This window comes from Malurus melanocephalus, unplaced genomic scaffold, assembly GCF_030028575.1.
Source record: "Malurus melanocephalus ecotype Western Australia unplaced genomic scaffold, MMel_1.1 scaffold_167, whole genome shotgun sequence".
NCBI lineage: Eukaryota > Metazoa > Chordata > Aves > Passeriformes > Maluridae > Malurus > Malurus melanocephalus.
The window spans coordinates 661954-678890 of NW_026623399.1; the positions used below are offsets into that span (position 1 = coordinate 661954).

General features: G+C 38.2%; 1 protein-coding gene across 1 annotated transcript in view; it reads right to left on the minus strand.

The window, feature by feature from the left end:
* Positions 1-16937, minus strand: part of ARHGAP15 (Rho GTPase activating protein 15) — a 320980-nt gene that overhangs the window by 97695 nt on the left and 206348 nt on the right. Inside the window, exon 11 of the mRNA XM_057372241.1 lies at positions 6067-6144. Coding sequence (XP_057228224.1) covers positions 6067-6144 — 78 coding nt within the window. The remainder of the gene's footprint in view (positions 1-6066; positions 6145-16937) is intronic.

Here is a 16937-nt window from a genome sequence, read left to right on the forward strand (position 1 = left end):
TTTGTTCCTCTTCTCCYCCAGTTCATTGATAAAGAACATGTCAGTTAGGTTGAAGAATCCTGCTGGTTAAAGGTATCATCCTTAGCTGCTCATATGGTCCGGGCTCTTACTTGTCAATTAGATTAATCCGAGTCATTTTAGAACAATAAATATAAGTGCAGATGGAATATAAACATATTGAAGATTACTGTTTTTGACGGCTGTTGTTTATTAAATCAAAAATTATGTCGAAGYGAAGATTTTGTTGATATTTCAAACGAAAAAGAAAAGTGAATTGGATTTAGATATTTCTTAGGAAAGAAAGCACAACAAAATAAAAAAAGCAGACCCAAAAATCCAACAAACTACCACACCACAACCTCCAAAAAGCCTATGGGTAATAAAAAAGCAATGATTTTACCTAAAATGCCACCTATGAACAACCTTTAGAGAAGGGATATGGAACCTATAAACTCAAAACACTAGGTATGTTGAAATCCATAAAATTTCCAATTACTGCTTCAGAATTTATTGTGCACATATGGAAAATAATACTTGTAAAAGAGAAAGGGGTTTGTGCCTGGTGCTGTCAATACTGTGAAGGATGGGGTGATTATAAAGCAAATTAACAATACTTTTAAATGTGCATTCACTTATCTTTCCAATTAAATCCTTGTTAAACAACTGCACAGACAGTAATGGTGCTTCTGCAAAGCACTGATCAAGACAGTTTTATTGTAATTTTTACTCTGTAACAATTAATCAAGTAGGCATTTTCTTTATTATTAAATTATTTAGTTAATAAATATTCACAATCAGTTCACGTATTTCTAGTTCAAACTTTACTCTTAATTTTTGCCTTAAACTGAATCATATTCTGTATTTTCACAGAAGAAACAACAGAAATATTTTAATTCTTTTTTTTGAGAAAAAAAATGAGTTTTTTGTTTGTGGAATGTAAGGGGAGGTTGAGGTTAAAATCACTTTTTTTCACTTTTTAAAGTAGGAGTATTTGGATTTTTTGGCTGTCCTTTTTCATACAAGAAATGCACCTTTCTGCAATAACATAACACTTAGCCTCTGTAAAAATTCCTGTATTTACCCCTGCTTTGGTACATAAGCAGAGTAAYAGAGCTGTAAAAACAGAGTCATTGACCTCTGGACAGAGTGTGGTGCTTTGCAGTTAACACACAAGGTATTCCAAATGAAATAAGGGGATGCAAAGGTCATCTGCACAGCAAACACCCAGCATTTTGCAAACAAAGCTTTGGAAATAAAGACAATTAGGAACTCTCTTGTATTATGCATGAACCAACACTTGCTGAATGAACCGATGAGTATTGAAATTTGTATTTCTATGGTTAGTTTCCCTGACCATATATGTACTAGGATAGAATGCTAGTGTTTCAGCAATGTGTTATGAACTCTTTATAGCTCCTTTTTTTTTTCCCCAGTTAATTTAGTACTCATGAAAATGGCTTGATTGACAGCCATAGAAAATGAATGCCTTTCCAGCTACTGAGCAGATTAGCAGGGGAGACATAAAGAAGGAAGGTTCTAGTTACTCAGACAGGTATTCCTGGTCTCCAGGCATGGAGTTAATTGAGGATTGATGGTGTGGAAGCAGGACAAGGAACCTGGCTTGGCACAGAGAAGGTCCTCACCCCATTACATCAGGCTGTGCCCCACATTCCGTACACAAGGACAGCCTGGACAGGGTTTGGAGCCACCTGATCTCATGGGAGGTGCCCCCACCTGTGGCAGGGGGTTGGAAAGAGATGAACTCTAAGGTCTCTTCCAACCTAAACCATTCCAGGGTTCTATTTTCAGCATTATAGCTTCAACCAAACCAGAGAAAAAAAAAAAAATAAATCACTCTTACTCACAAACTCAGATGGATGAAAGTCCTTCTCTCTTTCTCGTGTTTTTCTTTCTCAGGCCCTTTCTGCCTCACTGTTGCTGTGCTTTGCTATTGAAAAGCACCTCCCCCTCTATCCCCACTTTCCTATAGTGGTGCCTTTATGATCCTGAGCAGCCCCACCTTGGGCCCAGTCAGACCCTCCCTGGGGCCTTGGGCCAGAACAAGAGATCTTTTCAGTAGCACCTCACACCCTGGAACTGCCAGCACACTTTACATGGCTTAACAGACCCATAAACCTTATTTTATCCCTTTTCCTACAGGTGTGAATTAAAAGAATATCCTTATAAATACATGTAACGGATTTAACTTACTAGACCTTGCTTAAAATCAGCAGAACTCCTCCAAGTACCTGACCTGTTTCAGTTTATTTTTTTTTTGTTTGTTTGGTTTTTTGTTTTTTTTTTTTGATTGGTTCAACTATTAGACTTAACTAATAATATGGAAATCATAAGGGGAATGGATATCTCTGTCTAATTTCTCCAAGTATTAGGGAACATGCTTTACTGCAGGTTCTCAGCCAAAAATATTGACTGTCTGGTAGCTTAGTTTCTAAAGCCCAATTTTTTCAGTGCTTATGGACTAAGAAAAGTACGAATTTCCTGATGTCAGTTTGGTTCAAGCAGCTTCTACTGCCTTGATTCAGTGATTTGAAAAATGATGACTTAGAGTTTTGAAAGTGCTGAGAGATGTTATAGCCCAGTCCTCTTATGATCAACTGATCTTTTCAGCTCTTAATGGGAAAATAAATCATAGATAAAAGATAATSCTGTTGCACAGAAGCAAAAAAGGTGTGATATCAATAGACTTTTATAGAAAAAGAAAACTCTGTGAGAGGGATAAAGTAAATAAGGTAGTTTGTTCTGCTGCTGCTCRTGTTGGCAAGGCCAAAACCCTCTTTAGGAGCTGCCTACCTCAAGAAATGAGAATGAAACATAAAGTATATTCAGGAGAATTCAGAAAGATACAAGGATCTTTTTTTATTGCAAACCCTTCTTCATCCCCAAAAATCTAGAATTTCAAGAGTCTTTTTATATTTTTACTGTTCTTATTTCTCTGTCAACTGTTAGTTTYTTTYCCTTCCATATTCACCAGTTCTCTCATTTCATTTTTGATGCTGCAGATGACATTAACAGTATGGGAGAAGGAGCCAAATAAAGCTTTGCTATATTCTAATTAATGATTACTCTGATAAAAAATACTTTGATATGGCAGCCAGCCGAGAGTGCCTTCTATGATCTTTAATTTTCAATGTGATAYATGTTATTTATAGTCTCTAAATGTAGGTGTAACACAATGGCAAAGCAAGAAGGAAAAAAGAGCCCAGCGAGTATTTGGCCTCCAGAAGAACTGACTGCACAGTCAATCTCTGCAATGCAAATARGCTTTGTCAGAACATTTGTTTGCATTTATAATTAAATTAAACTTTAACTAAAATTTTTTAAAAAGAAAAAAAAAGAGTCGCTATGGCAAATCATATGTATAAATACTCCTTTCCCACAGTTAACTACAGAAAAATGAAGGTACAGGGATTGACCTGAGGAGGTCACAATAATTGCTGAGGGACAGGGATGTGTGGAGAGTGAGCTATTAACCATGATCCCACTGCAGAGCTTCATGAGACTGGGAAAAAAACAGGTTGGGACACACAATAATTTTCCAAATAACTTTTTTCCTCCATGAGGCCATCTGAAAGCTGCTGACCTCAGCACCCAATTGACAGCAGAAACCAGCTCTGGGAGATGTTGGGTGGAGAACATCACTGCCCTCCCAAGCCACAATAAATTAATTTATTTGATTCCCCATCTCCCTCCTCTGCAGCATTCCTCAGGTACACCATGACCCAGAGGGCTCTTTCCTGCCTGCAGGGTCCTGCTTAGCACAGAGAAAGGATGCTATTTAGACATTTGAGAGAGTGGCTGGCTCTCCTTTGTGTCTGTGTTCCTTCTTGGATGTTATGTTTAAAAATTACTGGATTATTTGGAAGCTGCAGTGCTTGGTTGTCCCACTTCCCTCACGTGGCATTGGAGTTTACAGGAGCTGAACTTAGGCATTTCTGCATGCATTTACCTGAGGAAAACCGAAGTACAGACCTGGATAGGAATTTTTTTCTAACCAGGACTTTAAAGGATGTGYAMGGGGAGTTTGGATTGGTATTAYCMCTGCCCACTGAAAATCCACTCYATSGTRACACAAAATGCACGAATGCCCTYATTGTATCAATAAAGACTAACACARGAAACAGTGATTATCCTCACTGATAAGGTGATGACATAGTCTCCCAGGGGCAGTAGTTTTCTTTGACTTTTCTTTGGTCACTCAATAGGCAGATTTTTTTAAACATGCTTTAAGTAGCCAGTGCCAGCGGTGGCTTTAATGTACTATTAACTCCACTGTTATATTTTCATTTTTCACAGTAGTATAAACCAGAAGAAAAAGGTGTCTGGTCCCTTTCTGCTGCAAAAAGCCAGCTTAGACTTCTGTCTAGCTTCACAGCATCAGCCCATCTGTTTTAGGTGAAAACTTGAGCACTAATGTTAACCTCAAGTATGTTAACCTTTGGATGCCACGAGACATGATAGACAGGACCATTATTTTTATGGCACAGTTTTTTCCCAAGCAAGGATCCCAGGCAGYGAAGAAGGATAGAAAATCCCATTTTTGCCTGTGTGTCTCCAAACAAAATACAGCTTACAGTCATTTGAAAGCCAAGGCAGGCTTCAATATCGACACACAAATACCCAACAACTATAAATTTAAGAGAACCCAAGTAATGAATCAGAACCGTGAGGCTGATTGGTAAATGATGATTTATTCAGTCTCGCTGCATTTACTGGCATAAATACTGATTCTTCATAAACCAGAGTTCACCTCCAGTTTCAGCTGAAGACAAGACTGATCTGGAGCAGCTGAGGAGGTGGCAAACACCTACTGATACCCTGAAACTTTCCCTAGAAATGTAAATGGAGGCTTGAAGGTGGGAATATTTTTACATCTCTGCTATCTCTCAATTTCATGAGAATACTGAGTCAAAAGTCTTAGTTTATGTATAGTACAAAAATAATTGAGGAAGCTGATCTCCAACAGCTATCACCTCCATACAAAAACCACAATATTTAGCATTTCTGGTAATAGTCTCCAGGTAACTTATAAAAARGTCGTAAAAAGTAGGACAAAATGTTGCAGCAGCTTCACATGTATAATAGATTAATTCAAAAGTGCATAAAGTCTTTAATGTAATTTAAGATTTGGTATTTTTCCTAATTTCTGAGAAACTTAATTTTATTTTCTTGCTAAGTAGYATCATGAGGTTCACTATCATTGATACTTGCTAAGCTTTTAAATGTGGGGAGRGTTAGTCTTTGGTAAGAGTAGCAAACCATTTGGAGATGGATGTATTTGTCATTAATCCTAATGAGTACCCAATATCAGTTCCCATACCTGTAATGGTATCTGTTGATCAGTGTTAGATTTGTTCAGGCCATATCATAGAAAWATGTGTTACTGTATTTGTGGCAATRTGTTTATTATRCACRGAATCTGTGGAAATATGTTCAGCAAATATATACAGGATGGTTCTAATTCTGGTTAGCAGGTCCCCRAAATATTCATCTTTCCTCTTCCATTTTCTGGGCTCAAACCTTGGTTTTTTCAAAATCAGTGGTAAATCTTCCACTGACTTTGGCAGAGGCAGTACTCCACTTTTAGTATTTCCTTTTAAGTTCTTTTCAGCACCTWTTTCTCTTTCACTGGCTTCCTTTGGATCCCTGTTCTACTTTTGGTTTTGTTTAACTTTCAACATCCAAACAATCTGCTATTTTTCCTTTTAATCTTTTTCTTTCCCCCTCACTTTGATTCGTTGGTTTCTACATATGCTTTGCTTTTTGCCACCTTATTTCACATCTCCATTTCCTCCTGTATTTTTAGATTTGTTTGTTGTTTGTTTCTCATCTCGAGTTTAASTACTATTTTCCTCTGCTTACTCTGCTCTTTTTCCTCTCTCCTAGCTGACATTTCCYGCTGCAATATCTTTCTACCTTCCCTTTCCTCTCTTTTCCAAAACAGGGTTCATCATTCTATGCCACTAATGTATAGCAGATTCTGAAATACTGTCATCTGAGACAGTTAAGTACTAAACAAAACATTACCAGGGTGGAGGAATCACTTACCCTGATTGACAACAAATCGTAACTTCTGTATTGTTGCCAGATTGCCGCTAACTCTGTATATTCCATCAACATCTAGACCTGAAAAGGAAACACATATTTCATTTTAGATCATAGGAGTATTTTTCTTTGTACGTCTGTCAGGAAGGCAGAAGCACCCTCGCAAGTATGAAGAAGAGCAGCGCAGCGAGCGACTGAAAAATAATCCACCTGACAGCAACTGAAGTGCCTCCTCACTGATTAAAGCAACAATGAAAAATAAAAGTGGGAGATTAACTTAAGTGAATACAAAACACCTAGCTATAATTATCTTGTAATTCTGTCAGCAGAATACGGTTCTGCRCGGGGGTTTGAGTGTGACAGGAAAGCGAGGGGTAATTGGCTCTCGAGCTCAGCGAGAAGGGTTGTTTGGGACAATCCTGCCTCTGCACGGGATGTTTGCATTAATAGTGCCTGGGAAACTTCTCCATCTGGGTCTGCCTTTTCCAGACATCAGTTTCTGAGGCTGTGACCTTTCTGGAAATAAAGCACTGAGGTGCCCATGCTGAAATCATGACGTGTGTGAGACTCCACACCGCTAYCATTTCTCTACTATATTCTTCACTGAGGATCAGACAGGTTTGGAGATGAAATTAAATATCCCAAGTAGCATATGCCCTGGAGTCCATTTCTTCATTAATATAGGCCATTCTTTTCAAGGACAACCYGACAGTCTTGCTTCTCCCTGCATATCTACTCAAGGTTTATCTTCTAGGTGAAACTAGATGTCATRGTCCCTTTTGTGACATATTATCTCCTACAGCAAGCTCTGCTGATATGAGTGTTTAAAATAGCACTTCCAGTCCATGCTGCATAGCTGTAGCATTTCAAAGCACGTGGGAACTGCTCTCCCTTTCCGGGAGAATTCACCACGGTGCMACAACGACCCAATCTGCACATTTAAAAATCAAACCCACTACAACGTACATTGTCATTTCACATTTAAAACTTGCGAGTACATAAGAAGCCAAGAGAAGCTACACAAACCAGGTTTTTTAAAGGCTACTTATCCCTTGGAACACAAGTTTTAATTAGGTTTTGGCAAGCAGTTTCAGAGAAAGCCTTTCTCTTGGAAAACTCTAATTTGTCAAACCCAAAAATTTTCAGGAAACACTTCCTGACAATATATGTAGGAGGAATATTTTTCCAATTTGGAGTGGGGGGAAAAGGAAATATGAAGCTGTAGGGAAGAGTTAAAAAGAAATGGAAAAGTCCTGAAGCCCAATTGTGATAACAGTTGAGGAAGAAGTTGAAAGTTGAAGTCTTTATTGACACTTGCATCATGCCTTGGCACATGAGTGCCATGGCCAGCGGGCTCAAGTGCTTGGAGGTATTTCTCACTGATCTAGAAACATTTGAAAAGACTTTTCCTTTTGATGCAGACTGAAATCAAATAATCTTTTCTTTGTTTGCATGCTTGTTTTCTCTCTCTCTTTCTACTCTATGTCCATGCTGCCAGAAGGATCCTGATGTGATCTGCATTTAAAAACTTATTTTAAAAAATTAATAATAATTTCTTTATCTGATTATTAACAATAATTCTTTGCTTCTCTGTGTGTCTTATTACACATTTTTCCACTCTGCACCTGTGGGTGTCCTGCAACATAATACTGAGAGTGATGATTCATTTCAGGAAGATCTCCCCTTTAGTTACAGAGGGATAAAGAAAAAGTTTATTTAAGACAAATCAAAAAGGATTTGGTAATCAAGAAAACTTGGAAATTATCCATTTGCTGGATATATAACATATGAGCAAATGGAAATTACTAAAATGTTTAAGTAATGCAATTCTAACCTAAATCTGAAGAGTCCAATTCTGTTTTAGTAAGGGGAGAGTGAAAGAGTAATTCCCAGCATAGGACTGTGGGACTCTTGTGGTAGAGGATTAAGAATTGCATCATGTAAATTGAAGYCTAAAACAGAAATTGAAAAGGAAAAATAAAGCAAACTAACAAACAGGCAAGCCACCAGACAGAATGTTAACTTTTGTTTGGATCTAACTCAGTTCTTAACCTCATTGGTTATATGGAAGTGAAAACAATCCATGTCACTTTGGGTGAAATAGTCTCACATTAAGAGCATCAATTTGGAACCTGCATAAGTCACCCAGATCAAGTGAAAATGAACAAGCTGTGTTGTAAATTGTGGGTATTACATCTTGCAACATGATCTGGAGTACACAAGTGCATTATTATTGTTAATAAATTTATTTTGGTCCAGAAATGAGGCCTGATTAGCATTTCATTTGGGCACTATACAATATGGCAGAGAAAAAGAAAAAATAAAATAAAGCCAATTACAGTGTTCACGTGCCATCAACTTTCTGATCCCAGAACTTTGAAAGTTAAGCCAAACCCAGCCAATGCAAATTGGTGGATTTGGACATCCTTTTCATGACCACATTATCTTAGTTRGACTGTTAACAACTTATTTTAGAAATCCAATTAGGCACAAAGGAGAAAGAGGGAGAAGGAGAGAGAAAAGCATATATTCATAATTCCAATATCCTGATTCTATGAACAACTTTCAAAGTAAATTCACTTTTAAGGGCACCTCTATCAAGAATAAAAACATTACTGCACTGCTGTAAGTGTTTCTTCACGGCAGGCTATAAATACTTAGGGAACAAGATGAAACAAAAGCCTTGCCCAGTTTCCTATCTGGGAMGTTTAAGTATAGTGGTAAAGAAACTTTCAGGAAAAAATATTCRTTGTAATAAAGTCAACTTTAGTTCACTATAGGATGACCTTCTTGTGTTTTGTAGTGGGGTTTATCACGGAAGAATCACTGGATTTTGCCCTAAAGGAGAACAAGTATTTTATTTGCTTTATATTCCAGTCTCCAACTCTGTTTCTGTTTGCTTTAATGAGGAACCTGAGAACAGGATGGACCCACAATTAGAAATTATAGCCAAAAGCACGATAATGACTTCAGTATTTCCATGCTGAATTTTGTAATGGTATAAGAAATGTAGGAAAAGGCCTTGCCCATGAATAAATCACTTCAGCTTCCAAACTATAGCAAATTTTAACTTTTCAATTCAACTAATTTGAATTTTTAAAAAAATTATACAGGTGCTCCTGATGGGAAAGTTAAAAGGCAACTGGACTGAGGCTTGGCTGAGATTCATGAACAATAAAAAAAAGTTACAGTCACTCTGCACTGAACAGGAGATGTTAGAAGAATATTTCTTTCCATTCCTTGCACTCCAACTTTTATCCAAAATGGAAGTAACCATGAATGCAGGTCAGTGTCACATCTAATACCAGTCTGAACTGGAATCAGGTGTTGCAGAGAAATAGTAAACAGACAGAGGAAAATTGGAGTTTGTGTGATGTATTCATTCAATTAAATGTTTTTAAACACTAGATTTCAATATTGTTTGAGGTAGTCCTGGTAATTTATGAACTGCCTGCAATCAAATGTTCTCGTTAATTCCTTTCTGCTGCACAGAAAAAAAAATCCCTCTCCCAAATCACACTGGATCCTGTCTAATCTTGATCTCTATTTGACACTATCTTCAAACTGAATATAAAAAKAAATTCTCTATGTGCATGGAGAAGGGGGTGGTGGCATGCTGAAATTTCTCYGGTTTTTAACAAGATTTAGAATTTAAAACATACCATTTTAAACAGCACTAGGTAACTTCCTGCATGGAAAACCATGGAACATTCACAATTAACGTATCCTGAAATAGGTGTGGTCCCCAGGCCTGTTTTGTAAAAGAAACCATCGTGCTGGATTCAACAACAAAGTGAAGTACAAACTTGAAGAAAGGCATTCTTTAGTTAGTCCTTTCATTTAAAATCAGTTATGTTCAGGGCAAAACTATTGTATTTCAAAGGAGCCTATTATGCCTTCCCATAAACAGAAAGATCATACGTTTTAAAACTAAAGTATCATTATGCAATCAAGCTGTTGTATTATAAACTATTTTGTGGGCTCAGATGCCCAGGGCTATCTTTACAAATATTTAAGAGGTCATTATCAGGGTATGTTCTCCCTACAACTGTAATTCTTTCCTTGTGTTTTCATATGCATCTTACCATAAATACCTGATTTATAAACAATTTTTTTTTAAGTTTACTAAGGGCACAAAAGTGAGGCAAGAAATCATTTAAACAAGGAGAAATGAGTGAATGCAGCAAACATATCCACGTCACAATAATGGGATGAGAAAAACACAAAACWACATCCAACAAAAATAAAATTCCACAAAAGGATCAATATGCCTATGCCAGTGGAAGGAAAATCAGGAAGASTAGCAAAGAATGAACCTGACACACTAAAATACAACATTAAAAGCACTGTGACAAAACATACCCAGAAATTCAGGTGAATATGTGAGCAAAAATAACATTTTTTGTCTGATGCCAKGGAAATCAGAGGTGAAAATGATGAGAACAATGAAGCAAATATGACCTACACCCCAGAAAGTGTTGCTGACATTCCTGTCCTGCTTTCTGGTGKGGCAGAGGATGTGTTGTACATSCCCAAATCCCCCGGAGCAGTGCTGGGGACTGGCACTGGGGCTGGCTCTGCTCTGCTGGGACAAAGATGCTGCTTTGGTCACCAGAACTAYCCCCTTCTTSTTCTCCTCTCTGTAGATTATCAGGTTTTTGAGGCTTAAAATATCCCACCAGTATCTCATCATCTGGTATGAAAATAGGTCCATTGCCTGTCCAGAGAGAGGACCTGGCTCTCATGGAAGTGGGTGCCATACAAATGTCATGTTAGATAGTTCTACCAGAAAAAGGATGCACAAAACCAGGAGAACAAACAGTGGATGATACTGGAAGTCAGTCAAAAGGACAAAAAGAGAGTCACTTTTGTAAAAAACATCCATTTTCATTGCTGCCCATGATATGCTTGTGCCTCTCATTTGCAAACAAATATAGAGAAATATCTGGAAATGACTAGGCTAAAGGGTTCCTCTGATATTGCAAAAGCAGTAAGAAGGATGCTCTTGGAGACTGGCTAGACTGACCTCAGTCACAGACAGTCTACTTAAATAATTAATTCAGGACACTATGAACAAATAATTCATAACAAAATATCATTAATCCCAACCAGAATGGTTTCATKGAAATCAGGGCTTTGTCTAGCAAACTTGTTGCATTTTTTGATGGGCCTGAATATTTGACAGAGGTGTTGAAATAGTATGTTTGGCTTTCCRTGCCGCCTTTGACTTAGTACCTCGTGACATTTTGATTAAAGTACTTGCATTCTATAGAATTAACAGGGCATATATTACATGGATTAAAAACTGGCTCGGTGACAGACCTCAAAATGCGGTAGTTAATGGGAGATATCAGTTAGCAGGGTCAGAACTGGCACAGCTCTYGAGAGTGGAGCTCTCATCCAGTGCCATCTAATACCTCTATCAGAGATGGGACAACGAGAGAAAAAAAATCCCTCGGCAAAATAAACAGATGACACAAAGATCAGGGAGATATTAATTGATGACAGGGACAGGTAAAGTTACAGAAGATCAACACTACTACCTTAAACAGCCAGAGTCTGGCAAAACCAGGTTTAGTATGGAGACACAGGGTACATCCAATACTCTGGAATTAGGCTACAAAGGACTTGAGGTTGACTTCAAATAAATAGCTGAACCTGATCTCTGAGCTCAGCGCTACAACAAACAGGACTAACGTAATCCCTTGAATTATAAAGGAGTATCAGAGAAGCAGGGATGAGATTGAACCTCTTCATGGACTACAAATAGGATCTCCAGCAAAGCTCTGCACTTGAYTGCGAAGCAAATAGCATGAAACATAAAATATGTGCTTTGTTGCTTCCTAGTAAAGAGAGGATGGAGAAATATCCTCTCCATCTGTACATTTCATGTCAGTTGAAGGCACTGGACTCCCCTCCAGCACTGCCCAGCTCAGGACATGTGAGAGACAAGCCTGAATTCAAGGTAGCATCAACCTTTATTCTATGATCTGTAGAAATCCAACACTGCTTTAGAATTTAGTAAAGGCAGATATCGTGGGGGAAAGAGAGGAGAGGGAATATTGTACTAGCTCTTAACAGGCTATGAAATGGCTCTGTTGGAGGTGTCTGACATGAGGTTTGGTGAATCTCTTTAGGAAATTAGCTAAAAAGAAATAATGTTTGACTGCAATAATATCAAGAAGATGAGGGGCATTCCTACATAAAAAGAGAATCTCATTTTTTCTTGCAGTAATAACTCCAAGATGCAATGAAAGGAGAAAGGCTTGACTAAGATCTTATTGTTTTCAAGACCCTATAGAAACTGTTTAATGGAAGCAATTAAAGCCCTGAATATGAGCATTACGTACTGAGAATGAGTAACAAGTGAATATGATGGATGATATACTTCATTCTGTTTCATATCACCCGATGGTAGAATTTCCACTTAGATATTTATACACAAATAAATAAGGGCAGCGACAGTACAAAGCAAGTGTAATTTAAATGAGCACACAGTTCACTGCTACGCGGGGCTGCTGCTTAATGCCCAAATCAAGCTTGCTCTGCCTCCGTCTTCTCCTCTATTGTGCTGTGCTTTGACATTCAAGAAGTTTATGGTTTAAAAGCCCCAGGAACAACAAGACTTACTCAGGAGGCTGCCTGTAACAAGAAACTAAACGAAGCTTTGGGACTATTTGTTTTGAATGGAGCCGTCGAACACGCAGCGTGCTCACTGTAATTTYGCCTTTACCTCCAATATATACTTTTGCCATTCTGCTGGTCCCACTTCTTGCAGCTAAATGAAGTGACCTCATTGCTTTCCACTGTATTTTCTTTTAAACATTGGCTGGGATGATTGAGATTCAGGAATGTGGGAAAATGGATTCCCAAGCCACGTCCATCCCCTTTAATTCTGAGCTGTAATTTTTGGCTTGGCTTGAATCACAGTCATCACATTTCAGTCTGAATCTCTCTGTAAAGTGATCTTTCTTAAACATTTCTTTCACTCATCATGGGATCAGAAACAAAGCCATTCTAGTCTTTCAGCGAAACACTTACAAACGTCTTTTTACAGGGACTCACGAGAGCTGAATTTCCTTTAAAAATGTTTGAAAAAGAGGAGGTTTTCATTGCCTGATTGTCCTCTTTGTGAATCTTGTCATCTGTATGCCATGAGCTACAGCTATTTTAATCTGTTTTTGTTTGCAATCCATTTGGTGTCCGCCCAAGAAAATGCAGGTGATTCTAATTAACTTACTGCTGAAGATGTGGAAAAATCTCAATTGTGAGACAGAGAATTATACACTTAAAACCTTCCCTCTATTATTTATAACAGCTTATTAATGAAAATGATTACATGAATACATTTACCACCTGATTCATCTTTGTTCACTTTTTAAATCAACAAGGTTTATGCTAAAAGGGAAAAAAATGCCTACCAAATACAGACCCCAAATACACACATCAGCTTGCTGGTTTAAATGGAATGGCAGTTTAAAAGGAAGTTACATTGTCTTCCTGCAACACAGTATAATATCAGAAATTGCCAAATGTTTGGAAGTMGCTGCTCTCTTTCTGTAACACATTAGTATTTAATTTTGGGAATGTTTATTTCTCTTTTGTTTACATGTTTATTTTGTCTTTTAATACCTCATTCAGCACTCCTCTTTCATTTGCAGCAGTTACTGCTTCTCACATACCAGTTAGGAGGTTCATTCTGACTGATCCTTAATTTATCTGAAGTAAAGTAAAATTTCTTTGATTTGCTGCTACTTTATAAAGTATCATTTTTCTCATGCTTAACCAAGAGTAATCAAGGGTGGTGAGGCCCTGGCACAGGGTGCCCAGAGAAGCTGTGGCTGCCCCTGGATCCCTAGAAGTGTCCAAGGCCAGGCTGGAAAGGGTTTAGAGCACCCTGGGATGGTGGAAGGTGTCCCTGATATGACATGGGGTTGGGATGAGTTTTAAGGTCCCTTCCCATGCCAACCATTCTATGATTTTATATTCAAATCAGTGCATGGTACCTACACTGAATATTTTCTGCTAGGTACAGCTACCAACAGGCAGTTTACTGCCTTCCATTTCTATTATTCTGTGCCTCACCCTGGTATCTAATTTGAATGTGATGACAATATGGATAATGCTATTTATTTTGGGGAGSATGAAAGCCTGAATAAAGGTTATCATTTTAGGAGAAGCTGACGATGGAAAAACTCATCCACTGTGTGACATGATCAGAACAGCTGGGGATGCAATGTGGAGGGTGGGGGAGAAGAGAGCCAAGGTATTTTGTATGTTCAAGAAATATATACAACATTGCCATTTCTTATATCCCAGCTGTGCCTGTTAAGTTCTGGAAACATGTAGAGCTCAGCAATAAAGCATACTTGACTGATATTTACTGCAATGTGCATTATAAGACATTTTCTGTCACACATTATGTTCTGAAAGAGTTAAGTAACATGAAAAATACAGGCTCGAGATTATATCTGTCATGGATGAAAATACTACATTTATGCCTCATTGTAATCCATTCATTGGTTTATGTACCCCAGCCCTCCAGGGAGTGTCACAACTCCACATGATACTGCTGAGAGCTGTATTTTGCTTTTGCATTTCTGATTTAGCTGAAAGAAGTTTAAAAACACATGTAGCCTGACAACTCCCTATTGGCTATACAGCCGAGGAGGGTCAAGAGCATAAACTATTCCAGCAAAAGCCAGCTGTGGCTTAGGCTCACTGCAAAGATCTGCCTCTTACAGACAGTAGCAGACCAGAAATTTATGCATTTTGCTAAATCCTCCCACTTTGCTTGAACTGTGCTGCATTTGGGGATCCATCATCACCAACACYATGCCTGTGCTTTTTGAGCAGCATCAGACACTAAAGGCAGCTGCACTTTGTGGGGTGCAATATCCTTACAGGAGTGCACAGAACTTCCAATTAGATCCACTGACACCACCAGTAGGAACTGTGGTTAAAGTTAAGGGACAGCTACAATTCTCCAAATATCCCTTGTTCCMAATGCTGATTTTAAAGAGAATTTAGTGCACAGTAGGGACAAATCTTTTCCCGTCTCTCACAATAGTGAGAGATTAAATTAGACCTCAGCAATGTCACCTCCCCATCCTGACTAGTGCTGCTTCTTGTTGGACTTTGAACAGCTGGAACTGGAAGAACTGTATGTGTGGGCAAACAAAACCTTCAGCCAAAAATGGGTGAGAAGTTTGCATTTTCTAGACCGTGCTACCACCTTTGTCTGGCAAAGAGATTTATTTAGTTTAGTTTAGTTTAGTTTAGTTTAGTTTAGTTACGTTTAGTTTAGTTTAGTTTAGTTTAATGTTAGTGACTGGGATAGGAAATGTAAGGTGGAATAGGGATATTCAGGTTGTAAATTGGAAGTCACAGGGCTGCTTCTTCTGTAACTTTTTGGGTTCAGACACAGCTGAGGATTCCAGACAGGCCCTACACTCTTTATAACAGATCCATTACCCTGTAGCCTGACTGTGCTCTATCCAGCCTTAGATGGCCCAAGGTTTTCTATATTATCTCCAGGACCAGGTCCTGTCCAACTGCCCATGGACTCGTCCTCCCCTCCTCCTCCTCTGGGAGGGATCCCAAGGCAGGGGTTCACTGTCACAGTTCCACAGCAGCTGAAGAAATTTCAGTGGGGCAATTGCTAGCACTTGTTTTGTTGCACAGCACACAAGGCTGGATCTGTGCTCTGCAGTTACAAACCAGACCTGTTTGGGGACAKAAAACACAGAGGTTCTGAGTTTCTAACAAAGGAATGTGCAGAACCCTGCTTTTAAATCWGAGTTGGGGCTCTAATGTGTAGCTGGTAATGGTCTTTGTTATTCACATTGTATTGCAGGCATCTATCCTGGTGTTTGCTTTTTATCTTTGAGAGGGAGTAAACATTAAAAAGTAGATTCTTTAGTCTAAGGGACACTATCAGACACCTTTGGGTGTTACAGWCCATGGCTGTGTGGAAAACCCAGAGGCTCTCTTGGAAGATAAGTATTCACACAGCTATCCAACACCAACTTACAGAATTCTTAGMATTGCATATCTGCCTAACATATAAATGTGATAACACAAAGGTGTGTGCATGTGCACACAGAGATAACTTTACTTTAAAAGGATTTTTCTGTGTACTTTGCTCACATTTAAAGACCCAATAATGGTGAAAACCATGGGATTCCACTGAATGTTCCTGCAYCTTCTTTTGTGTGATAAATCTCCAGTCTAATAAGTAAAATATTCTTGTTTTSTCAAAATTCATACTTAGTGTTATGAAACAATGACATTAAGCTGTATTCCRGGAAACAACAGTGACATTAATTTTAATATGTCACAAACTTATTGTGCTTACATATTTTTCCACTTTAGTTTGCCATCTTAGCTGCAGGACTCTGTAGCTATATATATATACATATACATATATTAATATGAAAATTTTTTTCCTGTCATTTCCACTGTGTTTTCTGTCCCCAAACAGGTTTAAGTAATTTATACACTTATTTTTTTCCCTCCATTTAATATGGGAAAAATCTGATCACCAAAGCAACACTCAGCAAAAGATGTAGTCAATGTGTCTGCAGAAACCATAAAAGTCCTGAACTGGATTACAAAAAATGATAAGTACCAAAACTTAAGAGACTGGTGCATCCTTCATTACTTTGGCAGAAGCAACTCCACAGTTTTCATGCTACGGTTTGACATGCATTCCATGACAGACTACACTAAAATAGCACAAAACTTACACATGAATTGCTCAGGGACTCCCCAAAACAGATTTTTAAGTATAGTCCGAAAAGGAACAAACTGCTTTCTACTTTTATATATGCAAATAAAAAAAAAAACCCTCAATGAAACACAAATATTGTAAG